Here is a 17,307-nt window from a genome sequence, read left to right as displayed (position 1 = left end):
CTGAAACCCAAAGTTTAAGTTTCACATGCCTCTCAGCCTGGTGATCTGGTGGACCTTCCAATTCTGGCCATAAGGCGTAGTCTGAGACCCAGCCAAGTTAACAGTGCAGTCACAGCCTTTGCTTTTAGGTCTTTTTCTCAGCTGCACTGCTCTCTGTTTGGTGACTTATTGCATGCCTTTTTTCAAGCAAAGATAGAGATTAGTGATGAAAGTACTTGTGCTGGAGAGCAAAGAAGAGAAAGAGACATATATATGATGCAGCAAGCCATGCTTCCTCCCCTCATCTGACTTCAAGACACGCAACTTGAGACAAACTTTTTTAATGTGCAGCCCTGAAATTCAGCTCTTAAATCAAAAGTGGCTTCATGTAAAAAAAATCACTGAGTACTTGCAAGTCCCCTTGAAGTCCATGGGATTTATGCCTGCATAGCATTTCTGTGCATTGGATTGCTTTAATTTTAGCGCTGAAATAAAGATTTTGGAGTCTACCTTTATGCACTTAGGTATGTAAAATATGGACCTGCAGATTTTTATAGCGACTTTATGAGCAGTTGTACCTGAATCACTTATTGGATATCAAGTACATTTATTTTACACTGTCCCCAGATTTTCAGTCTGTATGATCAGGTTTTTGTATTGACAGTGTCTAACAGGATCATCAAAGTTTATCAGGGATGCAGCCAGTTGGAGTCAGCTGAAGCATTGTGAACCAGAGGAGAGAGTATTTAATACAATCAGGCAGTGTGTTCCTGCAGACACAATCATCAGTAAATAAATTAAGTGTTGACCTTTAAATTGTAATCTTTAGGTTAGACGCTTGCTTATACTCAGCTTCTCTTGTGAAACCTACATTTTGCTATCTTTGAATGCGGTTCCCTGTCTCTGAGGGGGTCTAAGCTCAGAAACTGATATCTTGAGTGACTGCAGGAGGCTGGACAGCCTGGCATTATCTTATTACACTGAATAAATGGGTACTCTCAGGTTTTCCCTCATGGACATGATACTTCTAGACATGCCAGTTTGTCACTAACATCCTTTTTCTGGCTCCACTGGAGATGCTTTTTACTTTTAGAGTAGAGGAGGGAATAGTGAGACCTTCTCCATTTGTACAGTTCTTCCGTATGTCCATTTTCAGTGTCCTGTTGAAAATCCTGCCTTGTCAAGGTTAGGGGGGAGTATTGAGACCTTCCCCATTTGCACAGTTCTTCTTCCATATGTCCATTTTCAGTGTTCTGTTGAAAATCCTGTCTTGCCAAGGTTATGTTATGAGCTGGCCCATGATACTCTCATTGGAAGGGTTTACTGGGTTTCTGACAGGGAGAACAAGAGGATTAATGCAAGCTCAGAGAGCAGCTTCATGGCTAGGGGTAAATATCCATGAACACTGGCATGACATACCATGTACTTGAAAGCATCTCACCCTGAATAAACAGATACTTTAGGTGGAGATCTATGAGTTTGCTGGGTGCACCATTACTTCGAAAGGACCAAGTGAGACTTCAGCACGTCATACCTAAGCCTATCAGGCTTACTGAGTTTAGACTCAAACTCTCCACAGCATGAGACAAGCAGTTCCCGGTCAGGGTAATCAGAGTTGCAGTTGGCTTTGTGATTAGCTTTTGGAAGTGTTTACTCTGATTTATAGTGGCATTTGCTGGTTCCTCACTGGTCCAGTGTTCAAAGAACATGGCTGTAGTGCTATATCCCTCCCTATTGCTCTGTCTCTTGGCTCCTGAACATGTTGCTAGCCATTCCTGTGGCATTCCCCTTTCTTCTGGCCTTACAACATCTACAATTTCTGCAAAAATTTCTTTTTAACATCACTAGGAAGAATAAGATTACGCGGGTCTTGGTTTTACAGGTAGTGCTCAAGACAGATGTCGGGTTTGCAATTTTTCCTTTTGGTCTTCCACACAGCCATAAGTATTCAAATCATACCAAGACCAAGAAGTTAAAATGTATCTGGCAGTATTTTCAAAAGAGTTCAGAACTGAGAAATTCCCATTTAAGTAGCTAAATGATTTGTTTGGTTTTCCAGTCTCTCAGCTCATGTTCAGTTACTCTGGTATTTTGGAGAGCTGGTTATGTGGGATTATCTCCTATCATTACACACAGGGTTTTATCGCATAGGTAATCTGCACACAGATTCAGCATGCTGGAAGGAAATAGCCAGATTTTTAAAAGTGTACAGAATCCAAATGTTGCCTAAGAGAATAACAGGGGGGATAAAAACCAATAGAAAACAACAGAACTTTGGGTTTGGGGGTTTTTTTAGTTGCTTAGAGCAGGAACAGTATACATTTTAAAATGTAGCTTACATGGTTTGTACCAAAACCTTTGGAAAATCTGGCCTGTTGATGATAAACCTGAGCTTGATTACAATCTCATATGCAAGGGGAGAAGGCTTTTGGAAATAATGTAATTTGTCTTGCATTACTGACCTGCCTTGAGCATTATGCTACAAAAAAGCAAGTCTGAGGCCAAGGCAATGGGTGTTATTCTTGTGGCTTTTATTACCACTCATCAAGCTGTTGGTCACAATTTTGCACAGCAAACGGTGCACATGTGCCTACTGGCAAGCATGCCTAATACATTCCTGTGCTTAGACTCTTAAAAGGCTTTGTGCCTTCCTAGGAAAAGAAAAGAAAGGGGGAAAAAAACCAACCACTCATGGAATTTCAGCTGAAAGCATGTAGTTGTGTGATAATATTTTGCAGGTTTCCTGTTTAATTTGTTCAATGTGTTGAACTTCCATGCAGATTAACTATACAATCAAACACTGAGGGTGAGGAGATTGCTGTGCTTTGCCAAACTCACCAAGGTCCAGAGAGAAGAAGTTATCTCCAGTCATACATTATCAGTGAGTCTTTTGCAGAGAAAATATGGAAGTGTGTGTTCCTTATCTGCAATGATATTATGCAGGCCAGCAGACATACATTTCTGAAAAAATTGCTAACAAAATGACAGATATTCAAGCCATTTCAATAAACAGAGATATAACACCTTGCATGCTTTGCCTGTTAAACCCTTCCAATACTGCAGGACATTTGCTGACACAAGAGCCCCTGCCACTTTGTGAGGGCTCGTCACAGCATGACAGCCCTCTCTCTTGCTGTTATCGCCCCTGTTGCTTTCTTAGAAAGTCTGTCAAACCAGGGGAGGTCCGTGGGTCACAGAGAGAGGTCCTGACCGGGGAGTGTGAAATGCCTGGGGTTAAACGTGGATGCCTTTCTGTGTGTCTAATTAACTCTTAAAATGTGAGGCCCTCCTGGGTTTCAGCACAAGGAATACAGATAAAGTGGAGCCTGCTGCACCTTTCATTCAAGTGGTGTCGCTTTCAGGGTGATTCCACACTTAGTTTCTGCTGTTTCTCTTCAGGATTTGTCTGTTTTCTTTGCTACCCGGCCCTTGTCATTTGGTGTCGGATGGCACGTGTGAGGACACTGCTGCCACTGTACTAGAGCTGCTCAGGACAGCATGGCCGAAAATGGGACCCACAGGAAATGCTGCAAGGCTCCCTTCCATCTTTCACAACACCTTTGGACCGAGTCATCCTCTCCTGGATGGCACCTCAACCTCCATCTCTGCGTAGGAGGTGCAGAAAGTGTTTTCCTTGCCCTTTCTCCCTCGTTCCCGCCCGCAGCAGCGAGCCTCACCTGGATCGGTGGGCAGTGGCATTGCTGGTGTCAGGAGCGGTGCTGCGTGATGGGCACAGCAAGGAGTGGTGGAAAGGAGCCAAGCTGGCAGGAGATGCCATGGGGCCAAAGCGGGAAGGGGTAGAGAGCCAAGGGGAGGGAGGTGCCAGGGAAGCAATGTCTAGTTATCATTATAAGCATTTTTGCCTCCTTTAAAAGCGTTTTTACCCCTCAGACAAGGTCCTGTCTTAGCAGCACTGGAGAAATGGGCACAGACTGATGAAAGTCAACTACCTCCTGCAACAGTGGAAGCTGTAGCTGATCTCGATCCAAGCACACAATGCTGTAGTTCTATCAGCACAAGCTTTCTCATATGCCTGGCAGGTCCGATTAACTTTTGCAAAACTGCAGCTGAAAGGAAATAAACATAGTGTAAATGAAAAGGGCGGGGGGGGGGGGGGGGGAGGGAGAAGAAACAATCTCTTTTCTGTCATGTCTGGGAACAGCTTTTACTGCTTTCCCTGGAGAGCCTGCATGCTTGGACAGTGAGTTACTGTGAATTAGTGAGGGTCACTGCCATTGATTAAATCCTCTTTTATGTTTCCTGGTAACTCCTGAATTATGGCAAGAGCTGAGCATATTAATTTAACACTTTTTTTTTTCATTGACAGTTCTGATGGAGGAAAAAATCTGCAAGTCATTTTGAGCAGATAATATTGAATTAAAATAAAATTCAGGAACAAAACGGCATCTCCCTTCTATTCCCAGTTTCACACCGCTATGTTGACAGGAAAATCAATAACCAGTTGAAGTCTTAAGCACAAAAATTTTGATGCTTGCAAGTGTGGTTATTCTCCTAATTTATGCAAGATATGGACTAGGACCATAATAAGTGAAATATGGTAAAATAAGGAATACTGCCTTTTATTTCACACCTCTGCAGCTACTTTTCATATATAGTGTCAAAAGACTATAACCTTAACTCTTCAATGACAGAATGAAAGTGTATGCACAAACCTCAGTAGTAAGGCTGTTAATGCTAATTATTTTGTTGGAAAATTTAAAGATTGGTGTATTTCAAAATTTCTTTCTCTCTTTTGGGTGACTGCCTGTACATTTACATGTGTGCTTATGTAAATGTATGTATATATACAAATACACACACACTCATAGAATTATATTTATTTAAACATACTAATTTCAGAATGGTGTGTGGGCATTTGTTTTTTCAGAAAGCAAAAATTATTTTGGTAGCATTTTTGGAACACCCTGGAATTTCCAAAACTATTCTGAGGGGAGTGGAAAATGGGAACCAACATATGAGAAGGCATTTTGGGGGAGATTTCTTTCTGGTCATGAAATCCTGGGCCTTACCTGATCCACCACAGTGCCACGCTGACACATGTGTCTACCCTCTGTGTAAAACCTCCATGGATGCCCTCCCCAGAGAAGGTCTCCCTCTCAGACGTTTTGCTGATATCTCACCCAATACTTCCTGCCAGTGACTTGTGTTCCACACCATCAGAGATGCATGAAAAAAGTTGTCACCTTCCTTTTAATTAGAAATCTTTTAATTATTAAAGGCTGCTCTGTCCCTATCCTGTCTTCTGCTGGTGGCCCAGCAGGTGCCATCTCATCTGTTCACTCCCTGCAGACTGCCTTTTCCCAACCACTGTTGTTTATGCTGCTCTGCTCAAGTCTCATTTTCCACAGAAATCAGGCTTTCCCTGGGCTTTCCTGGGATCAGGAAGGTTGCCTCACATGGGGGACAGGCCACACTGCTGTCTGTCACAGGCAACTGCTTATCGGGCATGTGTGTATCCAGTTCTTTATACATGCCTCTCATAATTATCAACAAGATGGTGCTGCTTGGTTTTTGTCTGACTGGAATAATAATTAAGGGCAATTGATGTCAGTAAGTCTCCACAAACACACAAGCAACAGATACCAAAACATAATCAAGCATGTTCCAGTTTGTCAAAACATTTTGTTGTACTGGACTGTATTGGAGACCTGTTGGTGTCCTGATGAAATCTCCTAATCTGCACATTACAGGGAATCATTTGGCCATGCTGGCCATTTTTTTCCTTGGACACTATTACATCTGTTCAAGGAACAAACCACATTGCAGCTAGAGAATACTGTCTCCCCAGAGGTACAGACCAATAACGGGGCGCAGCTGACCTGGGAAGGACTCACAAGCTATCACCAGCTGCAGCTCCATGTATTAGCCCTCCCCAGTTGTGTGGTAAAGGTGTTATCTTAAGCCCCAGGGGAAGTAAGGTTAAACTAGGTGTTTTACCTCAATACTGGAGTATGGTAGAGGCTGCTTTACAGCTAGCCCATAGGGTCAAATGAAGGGTAGTGTCTCACAAAAGGACTGCATCTTCTTGTGAAGCCTGTGCTCAAAGATCATTACCAGTTGTGCAATATTAGAGGTCTTTAACTTAGAAAGCCCTAAATGGTTTGAGATTTACCCACAAAAGAAACACTATTGCTGCAACATGGTAGAAATTGAGATGCATCAGCTGGAGCCCTTCAGTGTGTGGGAGCCATTGGCTGAGCCTCTTCAATGCAGTGTCCCCTTCTGGGTCCAAAATACCCTTAATTGATATTGATTCTCTTGATGGGCTTCCAAGCCTGTTGTCTCTTGCCTCAGGGAAAGGATATGGCCAAGCTGAGGTTTGAGGTAGGTGTATAATGTGGGTTATAATGTTTGGCTGGAGCAAAAGCCTTTCCCTCAGATTAGGGAAGCTGTCAAGCTTATATTTATGCTTTTAGCTCTCTGTCACATCAGCTGCACCTGCAGCCTTTGGAATGCCCCTGACTCATAGGAGCTGAAAAAAATAAAGCAGCAAGACACCCTCCCTTTCCCTTTCTGTATTACCTACCAAGGCTGCCTGCTGCAGTGTGCTGTCTCGTGTCTAGGTGCACACAATCAATTAAGTGTTGTTAGTGCTTCAGACCATATTCAGAAGCAGCACTTTAGTTCTTGCTAAAGTGTTAGTTCTTACAACCTGCTGCATATGGCTTGCAGGTTGTAAGACCCACGTAAGAGGACTCCAAAGAGTCAAACTAGGCTGTCATTAAATGTGCCTTTATGCTTTAAGGATGATACATGTAACACACAAATGATCCTTATTTTTCAGGTTTTGTTGTGGAAGCATTGCTAGTCTGGGTGGGGTTTTGCTCTCTGTAGCTTGCCTAGCTCAACTTGACTTGGTACTGTTTTCCCTTCTGAGGACGACCTAATCACCAGCACGTTCTTTTATTTCTTTAGCGGTGCCTCCCAAATTGAAGGAGATGAAAAACCAAGAGGCTGCTGTGGGTCAGAAGCTAGTGCTAAGGTGTGAAACCACTTCGGAATACCCTGCGCTCAGATTCAAATGGTTAAAGAATGGAAAGGAAATAACAAAAAAAAACAGACCGGAAAATATCAAGATCCCCAAAAAACAAAAGTAAGTACAGACACATATCTCACAAGTGGGGCTGGGAGGGATGAGGAGGGCTGTTCACCAGAACACAAACATTGAGGTTGTTAATTGCAGTATCACAAAGCTAAAAGCTGTGAGTTACAGCAGAAGAAAATTTAAGGAAACATATAGTGATGTTATTTTTCCTGAACGTATGGATGAAGTGGTAGAATGGTATAAATATTTCATAAACAATTTTCCCTTTTCAATTTCTATTTATTTTCTGATAGCCAAAGGCTATCATTTTAACCAGTAAACCTTGGAGACAGGCCATTTTAAAACGACTGACAAGAACTGAGGTGCCTTATGTTTATTGTCTAAAATCCAAGAACATTTAAAATCATCAAAGCAAAGTATATTTGGAAATATTTTTGAGATTTGCTTTGCAAGCAGTCTAGTCCTTAAAATGGCTGAATGCTGTCTGCATTAGCTTTGAATGCCTTATGCATGCTTGCAGTAATCCTTTACTAGAGGCATTCCCACACATGCAGAACAAAGCATGGGTCTAGCAATTGTCAGATGAGTAGCAAAGCCTGCAAATCTCATCCTCCTGGCTGGGGGAAAGTGTCCCCTACATGTGACTGATGAACAGTGCCAAAAGATGGTCTGCTGCATTGCTTCTGCAGGGAAGAAGAAGGTACACAATGCATATTCTGCATCAAGACAGGAGAAGGCTTTTGCTGTTTGGTCTCTACCTTGTTGTTTAGGTTAAAAAGTTTCAATTGTGGATGCTCATCCATCAAAGAAGCTATGGAAATCTGTTTGAACACAGCCCTTCAACTCTCACTTCTGTTCTCAGTAGGCAGGGCTGCTATCTGCTGCATTGTGCCATGCCAGCCCTTTGTACAAGACACAGAGGATTTGGGGTGTCTGCAAGAGTATCTGCAAGAGATCTTTCCTTCCAGGGTGTAAAGTACCCCCATACTTTTTGTTAGGTCTCAAATCATTAGGCAAAACAGGAGCCAAAATCAAACAGGTGCTTGACTTTCCAGAATTATTCAGGTTGAAAACCAGATGTCCTGCCCACCCTTGCAGTTTCTTGTACCCCAGCCTGGGGCACAAAGTGAAACAAAGAGGGGGCAGAGCAGCATTACTGCAGCCCTCATGCCACGGTCACACAGACGGCAAGAAGGAACCTCTGATGTCTCCTTCCAGCATTTGTGAAATGGAGCTGTTCCAGGTGGCAGATAGCCTGGCAAATTGTCTGCACCCATTTGCAGGGCCATATGTCTCCATCAGAGTTGTATTTTCAGTCTATTCTGTAAAGAAAATGTTCAGGTCAGAGCCTGGCCCTCAGCTTCCCCAGCAGCACAGTGCTGCCTGTGACCAGCAAACAGTATTTTCTCCTCATACATTTTGGCTGATGCTGATTGACGAAACTCACTGGAGCCAGGATTTCACCTTCTGGGGCTAGGCTGTATCAGTTCAGCATTGAATCAGTAACTGCCTTCTGCCAGCTCCCTTTTTTCTGGTTTGTGTGGTTTTTTCCCCACAAAAATTTTGAAGAGCTGGCAGAAGGGAAACTAGCTAATAGCTATTGATTACAGCATGCATGTGGAACGTGTGAGACTATTTTTCAGGTTGATGTGCCAAAACATGTTTTAAATCCCCCAAAAGATATATAATGAAAAAATTGAAATTAGGCCTTTTTCTGAAAAAATGGAAATATGAAGTCCTATTCCCACACTGTCAGTGGGCAGAATGCAGGCTTTGACATGGATTTCACATTTATGTGTGCTACCCCAGCCATGAGGGTATCACTCATCATTGAAATTTCTCTCTTCTATATTCTGTTTTAAAACAGAAATGTCAGTGTGGAACAGAGAAGCCCTTCCAGTTAGAGATGTGAAAGTCACTGAATGTAGAGTACAAAAAGGGGGAAGACAAGGGATGTCTGCTTACATCTGAAGGATTTTCCTTGCCTTTCTATTTTGAGATTTTAGTTTGAGGGCACATCAGTGCTTTGCCATTTCTTTTTTTGCTTTTTACATGTGCTTCCAGGACTGAGTAGATGTGAAGAGCTTAAAAGGAGATAGATTTTATTTTGATAAAAATTGGGAGAGGCATGTGTTCTAAAGCTAAAGGAAAACAGGTGAAAATGCAGTGCAAATGAATGCCTGAAAAGACATGCAGATTAAAGAAAACAAAGCCATATTATAAAGATCTGATGGCAAATGAAAGGAATATCAGTGATGAAGGAGTTTTTTCCCCACTAACTTTCTGTATTTTTTTCATGACAGTGCATTGGTAAATGTTTGTCATGTTTGTATGCTGCTATATTGTTATAATAATCATTTTAGTATGAATTTTTTACTATTACCAAGTGTGGGAAACATCAACTAGGAAGGCAAGAGTAGTTGTTGATCTGTCTGGGATTGTCTGTTTTAAAGGTCAAATGGCTACATAAAAAGTAGGCTATGTTTCTGAAAAACCATTAGCATGCAGGGTACCACAGTCTTATTGACTCCTTCAATCCAAACACTTGAGAATAACACTTTTATTTACGAAAACCTTACAAAGTTTCTAGGTAGTGGCCAATGGCCAGAAGTGACTTTCACTAATGCCATATTTTGCAAGAAATCACCTTTCTCATGGTGTGATGGCAGAACAAAACCTGTTCATTTGTTGGGAGAAAAAGAAATATTTCTGAGTTCTGGCTATTTAGCTTTAGTTTTTTTAACAAATTTCAAAAATATCTGGCAGAACAATGAAGTGTCTAGCTCAAAAGTTGAAATTAATACCTTAGCTTGGCACCTGGAGTAGGCATGGAAAAGATAATACTGCAACTTGGTGTTTATTGGCTGCATTTGGCCAGGGTGAATACTACTGGTTCAAAGGATTTTCAGAAGCGGGGCACATGCTGACTGTGTTTTCCTAGTTTTTTAAGGGTTTAGAAGACTCTGTGTCAATGCAGGCTTCCTCAAAGCTTTGCCTTCTGAAGGCTGCCTTGCATGTAGAATGAACTCATGGAATCACTCCTCTAAGCTCACTAGGATGATTTCAGGGTGGTTGATTCAGAGGGCACATTGCCATGACATGTGTTGACATGACAGTACAGCAGGTGAAACACACTAAATGACTGTGCCCCTTCTCATTACACTGGAAAGTCAAGAGAAAATGAATGAGTTTAAATTTTAATGAAAGGCATTTAAAGCATTCACTTTTTACCTCAAATTTGTCATGGAGTAAGAGCATGCAGTCAGTGAGTTTCTGCTGCTGTTATGATTGCTTATGATTCGTGATGCCACAATTGACTGATTTGTGTGTCCAAGCTGTAAGCTGTTCCTTTGTGTCAGTAGAGATATAGAAAAAATGGGCACCAGACAAGGGCTTTTCACCTGCTAGCTAACTTTCCCATGCCTGTTCACTTGTACTGGTAACATTTCATTTTCATTCCCTGATTTCAAACCCGGGTGAAGCATGCACTTTTTTGGTTTGGGTAGTGTGCTGTGCAGAGTCAGGCTCTCTTCGTGAAGAGAGGCTCCTTTATTAAGGTTGCATTTTTTGGGCAGAGTGATAGTGTTTGCCAGTTTACCTAGCTGATGGCTTTGGATGCAATAGTGCATGAGAAAACTTTGTGTGCAAGTGCCCTGTGCCTTGGGCTTCATCCAAGCTTAGCGTGGTTATTTGCCCACAGACAGGCAATTCTGGATGGCAGATGGAGACTGGAAGCAAAATGAATTCAAGCAGTCAGATAAGGTGGGCTGGGACTGCATTCTGCGGATGTATTTCTTTCCCTTTCGTGCATGAATACAAGCTCAGCAGTGTCATAGTGGCAATGAGCTAAAGATTATAACAGAAGCAAATCTTATAGGGAGAGGCATTTTTTGGTGTAGCATGGTATAGATTGAGAAAAGGACAGACATCTGAATACAAAATCCCTTATCAGAGGCTTTAAGTGAATACTGTTGGAGTACTGTATTGCTAGGGAGCTGCTTCATTTACAGACATTAATGAGTCGTCTTCTGCTCTGACTGTTTTGAATTCTGTCCTGATATGTCTTGATAATGTTCTTAAGGCTATAAATATTCATATTATTTCTCCTGCTCTCAGAGAGAAAACTCCTTACAGAGTTTTTCTAAAAACAAGAGTAAATCTGGCATGTTAGAAGTAGATTTGTAAAAAATATGGTTGCATCACCTATTTTAATATAATCTTAAAATCATAAAAGGAAGACACAATTCCTCACATTTTCCCCTATGTATCATGTAAAACAAAGAGAATAAAAATAAATGTGCAGGGCAAAGAGTTTCTTCTAAAGGCCAAGAGTGCCACAAAGGTGGTTTGCATCAATATTACTTAATATCATACAGAGAGGAAAAGAGACCGCAGCAGACATACAGTGGGTGCCCAAATAAAAGTGATATAGCTGCAGCTGTGCTTCTTGCTTATCGCTGGGTTAAAGTGAGTTCCTCAAAAGAATGAGCCTGTTTACCTTTCCTTTTGAAGCATGCTGAGGCTACAGCCTGCTCTCCCTCTAAGACAAATGTCTGCAAGCATGGCTGAAAGATAACCTGTGCAATATAGGAAATATCACATGTCCATGCAAGGTGTTAGGTGGTGTAGAGTACTGCCAGACGTTCCTGGAGAGACTCTCAACAGGCTGTTGCAAAACCAGTTGTGTAGATGGCTGGCAGAAAGATTAGAGTAGGCCATTTTTACTGAGTCATAGCTGTTAGGTGCAAAATTCCCATGCAAAGAGACAGTAGCTTTCACCTTCTTGACACTTCTGTCTGTGTCTCAACCACATTTTTCTGATATATTCATGGTGGCCACCAACTAGACTGTGTTCTTGTATGCCATATGAAATGCAGCCCAGATAATTAATTCAGCATTGGGAACTGGGGTCCTAACGTTGCCTGAGAAGGGAGACCAAATAGTCAGCTATTTAGTTGTTTACCGTTTGAGTAAACCTGAGCAACTTGCTAATCCTAGCTTGGCAGCTTCTACTTCTTGAAAGCCTAGTGGCCTCAGGAAAGCAGCTCTCTTTCATGACATGAGGGGAAGTCTTGTAATGTGAGTTTATAGCAGAGCTAGGGTCCACCTGGCACACTGCTGTCATCCCGTGAAGGCCACAGCGCTGACTCCTCAGCAGCAGGAACTTAGTGTAGAGGCAGGGAATGCTGAGCTGCTGATAAGCAGGTATTTGATAGCAGATGGGATAGTTTACTGTGCTGAAGGTAGGGATGGCTCACAAGGATGGGTTGGAAAGTGGCTTTGAATATTTTGGTTGTTCCAGAAGCCCCCCTGCTACAACAGACTTGTTTCTGGTCTGAACTCAGCCCTGCTCAATGGTTCCCAGAGGGGGTAATCAATTGTGATTTCTGCATGGAGAATTAGGAGACATGGCTGTGCTGAAGCAAAGCAACTCCCCAAACATAGCTTGGCTCACCACTCACCACTAGACATGCTGGTGAATATTAGGTTTTAGAGTGAAGAACCTGTGCTCCCTGGGGATCAGTCCTTCATGTTGGGGTAGGCCAACTTAGGGAAGCCAGTGCTTATGCACTCTGCTAGGTGACTGTTCTGTAGATAAATGAGCAGGCTTTGCTACAGGCAAAAACTCCCCCAAAGCACTTATTTTAAACAGAAACTGGGAACAGCAATAATCTGTGTATTTTCCCCAAGCTAGTCATTCTTCGCAGTCTAGGTAATGGGATTATTGCCATCACATGAGTTGGGCACCCCTTGAATGACACCAGAACATGTTCCTACCAAATTAATGGGTAGGCAGGAGTTCTGCACTTTAAAATCTAATCTTAAAACCTTGGAGACTGATTAAATTACGTATCTGAGCCAGGAACAAAATGTAGCTTCATGCAAATTGTGCTCCTGCTCATAATTTTTTGTTAGTGCTGGAGAATGATTTACTATTGGGGTTTCAGAGGTTGTTAAAGAGAGTGGTGCATTCTAATCTCATGACTATTTAGTCAGATGTTGGAAACTACAGTACTTACCCAGAACTCTGCTACTGGCAATATGAACCTGTAGGAAAGGGTAATCTATTTTAATATTACACCCATATCTGTGGTGTCTGGATAGCCAACAATTCAGCTGAGAGAGGAAGGTTGTTTTTCAGATTTACTTAAAGAACAAAGACTCCTTTCCAGCAGAAAAGCATAAACAAGTATCTTCATCTGAGTTCATTAATGTGCCTATTTTCCAGCAGCCTGTAAGAGATGGTTTTTTATTCTCCTCCCTTCATTCAAACCTGGATAGTGTTAATCTGTCAGTAAGAATGGAAGACAAGACTCTTTGTTGAGAGGAAAAAAAAAAAAAAAAAGAGAGCATTAGTTGATGTAGTGACTGTTACTCTAATACAGGATGTTTACATGTTTTTTCTGATTTCACAGGAAATACTCTGAGCTTCACATTTACAGAGCCACGTTGGCTGATGCTGGGGAATACGCATGCAGAGTGAGCAGCAAACTAGGGAATGACAGTACTAAAGCCAGTGTTATCATCACAGACACCAATGGTAAGGCTTGACTCTTTATTTTACTATCATGTTCAGAAAGACCATGTATTAAAGCTGCCACCCTGACAAAAGGGTTTGGAGTAGGGGAAAGCTTTACAAGTGAAGTGGAAGTGGAAACACTGAAATCTATTAGGTGTACCAAGAAAATTAATCAGGCTTGACTTGTCTGCTGTGTAGTTGAGATGTTCAGTTTTCCTTACCCAGACAAATGGGATGCCTCCTATGGATCTCAGGAGAGATCAACATTTTCTGTGAGACACTTTCCAACACCAAGTCTATGACACAGTCCAAATAGACAAGATAAGAAGAGGATGAAGGGAAGGGAATATTTTTCTAATTCCCATGGTACACGTGAGTAGCAGAGGCATTATAGACCTGTGGGGAAGCTTTCATTTAACTTAAAACATGTCCTAGTCTGAACTTCTAAACCAGTACTTCTCTCTTTGTCTTTAAGTAATATTTGTATGGCTCTGGTTGCCATCATTTTTACTTTCACAGATGTTGGAAGGTTTTTCTCTTGGTTTCTAAAATAATAATGACAAAGGCATGAATGTACTTGAAGGCATTTTATTCAAAGGCATGAATGTAATTCACAAGCTTTAATTCAGGTATTGTGGTTTGAACTTATTGCTTGAGGACCGGAGCTTCTCATGAGGCAGATAGCATTCAGACTTACCCAAATGATTTAAAATTACTATAGATTGCCATTTTTGCAGGGCTCCTTTCCATTTCATTCACAGGAAGTTCCAATTGCTTCTGACAGAATTCTGTGAGTGTTGCCATTGTACACAAAAGTTTTAGCAGTACTATTTCTCCTTGCGAGAGCATTGGAGGCTGCAGTCCAGTTGAAATCTGGTTTCTTAAGTGCGACATTGACTAATTCAGCTCCAATAATTCAAACTCCAGTGTCCAGCCAGTTGTGAAGTATCAAACAAACATGCCCTCATTAACAAACAAAGCAAAAGTTCTACGCGTATCTGAGATAGGTTTAAAGACATTGTTGCAATGGCAATTTACCAGGGATGCTTTTCTGTTCCACATTGTGCTCTGAAACAGGAGAAAGGCATTTTAAATAAAAAGAAAAATGAATGTAAACCTTTGCCAGTGGGATTTGTCTTTGGCTATCTGCTGTTTTGTGAGCACACAGTGATTGCTCGACTGTATTCGCTTTGTGTATTTGCTATTCTATTTCATCAACTAAAGAATCACAAGTGCTAAGATTTCATACTGGCTGTATGGTATTATAATTATGATCAGCTGTCAGGAGACTGATATAAAAGATCAAGTGTTATTTACCAGAATATTATTAGGAGGAAAAATGGGTAGGTGTTTCTGTGTAGCTTTGTAAATATTCTTGGTTTCCATGAATACTAATTTTGGTTGCTCATTAGCTGCTTACATGGAAAGCTCCTATACTGCTTCCAAGATACTGGAGTTTCCAAAACTCAGCTGTAGGCACTATGCCTAGGCTATGATACAGACAAATGCAAAAAAAAAAAATGCTTGGCTGTCCTCTATTACTTTCTCAGACAAGGAATGGTGTCGTGTCTGGGGAGTGCATGTGGGACCTCATTCCTATGCTCCATGACATGGAATTTTTTGAGGCTGTGCTGAATGACAGCAAAACACTCCTGCTGCAGGGACACAGGAGCTTGGTTTTGGATGAAAACATTTGCAAGCAAGCCCTGTTATGTAGATTTATAACTGATAAGTTAGAATCTGTCTAATCTTATTGTGAAATGTACGTTGTTTAAAACACAGCCGTGCATGCAAACTCACTTGAATGCAGGGCAGACTCAGATCCAGTCTAAACCTGGCAGCTGGCTCTTGTCTGTAAAGATCTGAACTGGAAACTCAGTGATATCTGAACTGGAACATCTTGGTGATATTTGATAATCTATAATCAGGCATGGCAGCATTCATTGCTTGAATAAATCAATCACGCGTATTTGGTTGCCACACATACATCTGAGCCCCCTCTGCTTATTGTTGCTTACAAATGACCAGTAAAATTGTTCCTAATTTTCCTCCTAATGATGGAATTTTCCACCTGGATTTGAGGAACAGCATGGGCAACATCTGGTGACTTAAGAGGAATGAATCCCTAAGGCCTCAGAGGGTAACATCTGCTTTGCAAACAGGGATAGACCCCCTGCACGGGTGACCTCCTCACCCCTCCTTCCCCTGCATTCCCTGACCTCTTCCCCTTGTGAGCTTAATGACAGATTTGGGGTCCAAACTCAGTAATGAGCCCTGAAGGGCAGTCATTACTCAGGTCCTATATATCTGTGAGGTCCTGCACTATTCATAAGAAAGAGAAAGGTTAAAAAAAAAAAAACAAAAAAAAAAAAAAAAAACAAACCAAAACCAAAGAGCATATTTAGCTCATATTTGTTATTTACTGCCAGTGGGCTTTTGGAGAAGACCTTGGGGTCCAGTGCAGCCCAGGAGCTCCTGTAGAAAACTAATATGTAGACATCTGAGAGGGCTGAGCCTCTCAGGGTAGGCAGAGAGGTTGCTTCCTTCCACCTCCAGCAGATAGGGCAACAGTGGGGTAAAGAAAGATACATCAGAGAGCCTGACTTTCTTATGGTTGTACTGACCTGCTCTGCTATAAGAACCATAATTTTAATTATGACCTTTAATTTAATGACCTCATGTGGTCGTGTTTATTAAGTGTACCCTGCTATCTGCAAACTAGATCCTCCTTGCCCTTTATGCTGGGTGCTTTAAGACCAAGGGTAGATAAGGTGATGGCATTTCTGGGTATGGGTTTATTTTTCTTTCCACTAAAAGATTAGTGCTTTTCAGTATAAAACTCTTGGGTTTAATTTCTCAGAATTTTGTCAAAATTTAACTATTTTAGTTGAAATTTTCTTTGCTGGTGTATGCCACAAAAGAGAACTCTAGGGCTAGACCAAAGGTCTGTCTAGCATGACGCCTTGTCTCGAACTTCAACTAGCAACAGGCATTAGGAAAAAAACACAAGAGCAAGGCAAATGTGTTGGGGTTTTTGCCCAAGAATGGGAATAGCCACACCTTTACCACTAAGGTCACATTTCTGAAAACTGCTAATTTCAATTCCCTTCTCCAAAGAACAGGAAAATGAGTATTTCTCAATAAAACAATTGTAAAAATTTCTTCATTGCTTTCAGTGAGCAAAGAGCTATATTCTTCCCTGATGAAGAATGACATTCCCAGAAATGGTAATTTTTTCTATCTTAAACAGTAATAGCCAATGCAATAGTAACTCCTGTCCTTGTTGCTGTTGCTGTTATTATTAACATTGCTGTTAATTAAAACTGCCAAATTTGCTCTTGTGCAAGTTTTTACTACACATTAACACATACACACACATACAACACACACAAACTGTATTAACCTACATAGACTTTTAAATTTTTTCTCATTTCTACTGAAAGAAACATAAAGCCGTGTCTATAGAGCCATATGTATGGATTAAAAATGCAGCAAATATAAGTAGACAAAGACTATGTTTTACCAGTCATAACAGCAAGCAGTGGGAACTATTCTGTTCTCTTTTAAATTTATAATGAGTATAACTTGCCCACAGGATATGAACTGCCTTCTTATTCTCATTCACTCCTATTCATGTATGTTCCTCTAAGAAAGATTGTAATTGTGGTTAGAATAGAGGCATGAAGTTCTCCTGGATTTGTATAAATAGTGCACAGGTTTGGTAATGCAATAATAACTGCTT

General features: G+C 41.3%; 1 protein-coding gene across 5 annotated transcripts in view; it reads left to right on the top strand.

Moving 5' to 3' along the window:
• Window positions 1–17,307, top strand: part of NRG1 (neuregulin 1) — a 472,324-nt gene that overhangs the window by 311,106 nt on the left and 143,911 nt on the right. For all 5 annotated transcript variants that reach the window (XM_049795863.1, XM_049795862.1, XM_049795861.1 and 2 more), the window contains exons 2-3: window positions 6,916–7,093; window positions 13,462–13,586. In XM_049795863.1, coding sequence (XP_049651820.1) covers window positions 6,939–7,093; window positions 13,462–13,586 — 280 coding nt within the window. In that variant the 5' untranslated portion in view covers window positions 6,916–6,938. The remainder of the gene's footprint in view (window positions 1–6,915; window positions 7,094–13,461; window positions 13,587–17,307) is intronic.

The sequence above is a fragment of the Accipiter gentilis genome, chromosome Z (assembly GCF_929443795.1).
Source record: "Accipiter gentilis chromosome Z, bAccGen1.1, whole genome shotgun sequence".
NCBI lineage: Eukaryota > Metazoa > Chordata > Aves > Accipitriformes > Accipitridae > Astur > Astur gentilis.
The sequence above is the reverse complement of the archived record's forward strand: the minus strand, read 5'-3'. Positions and strand labels throughout refer to the sequence as shown.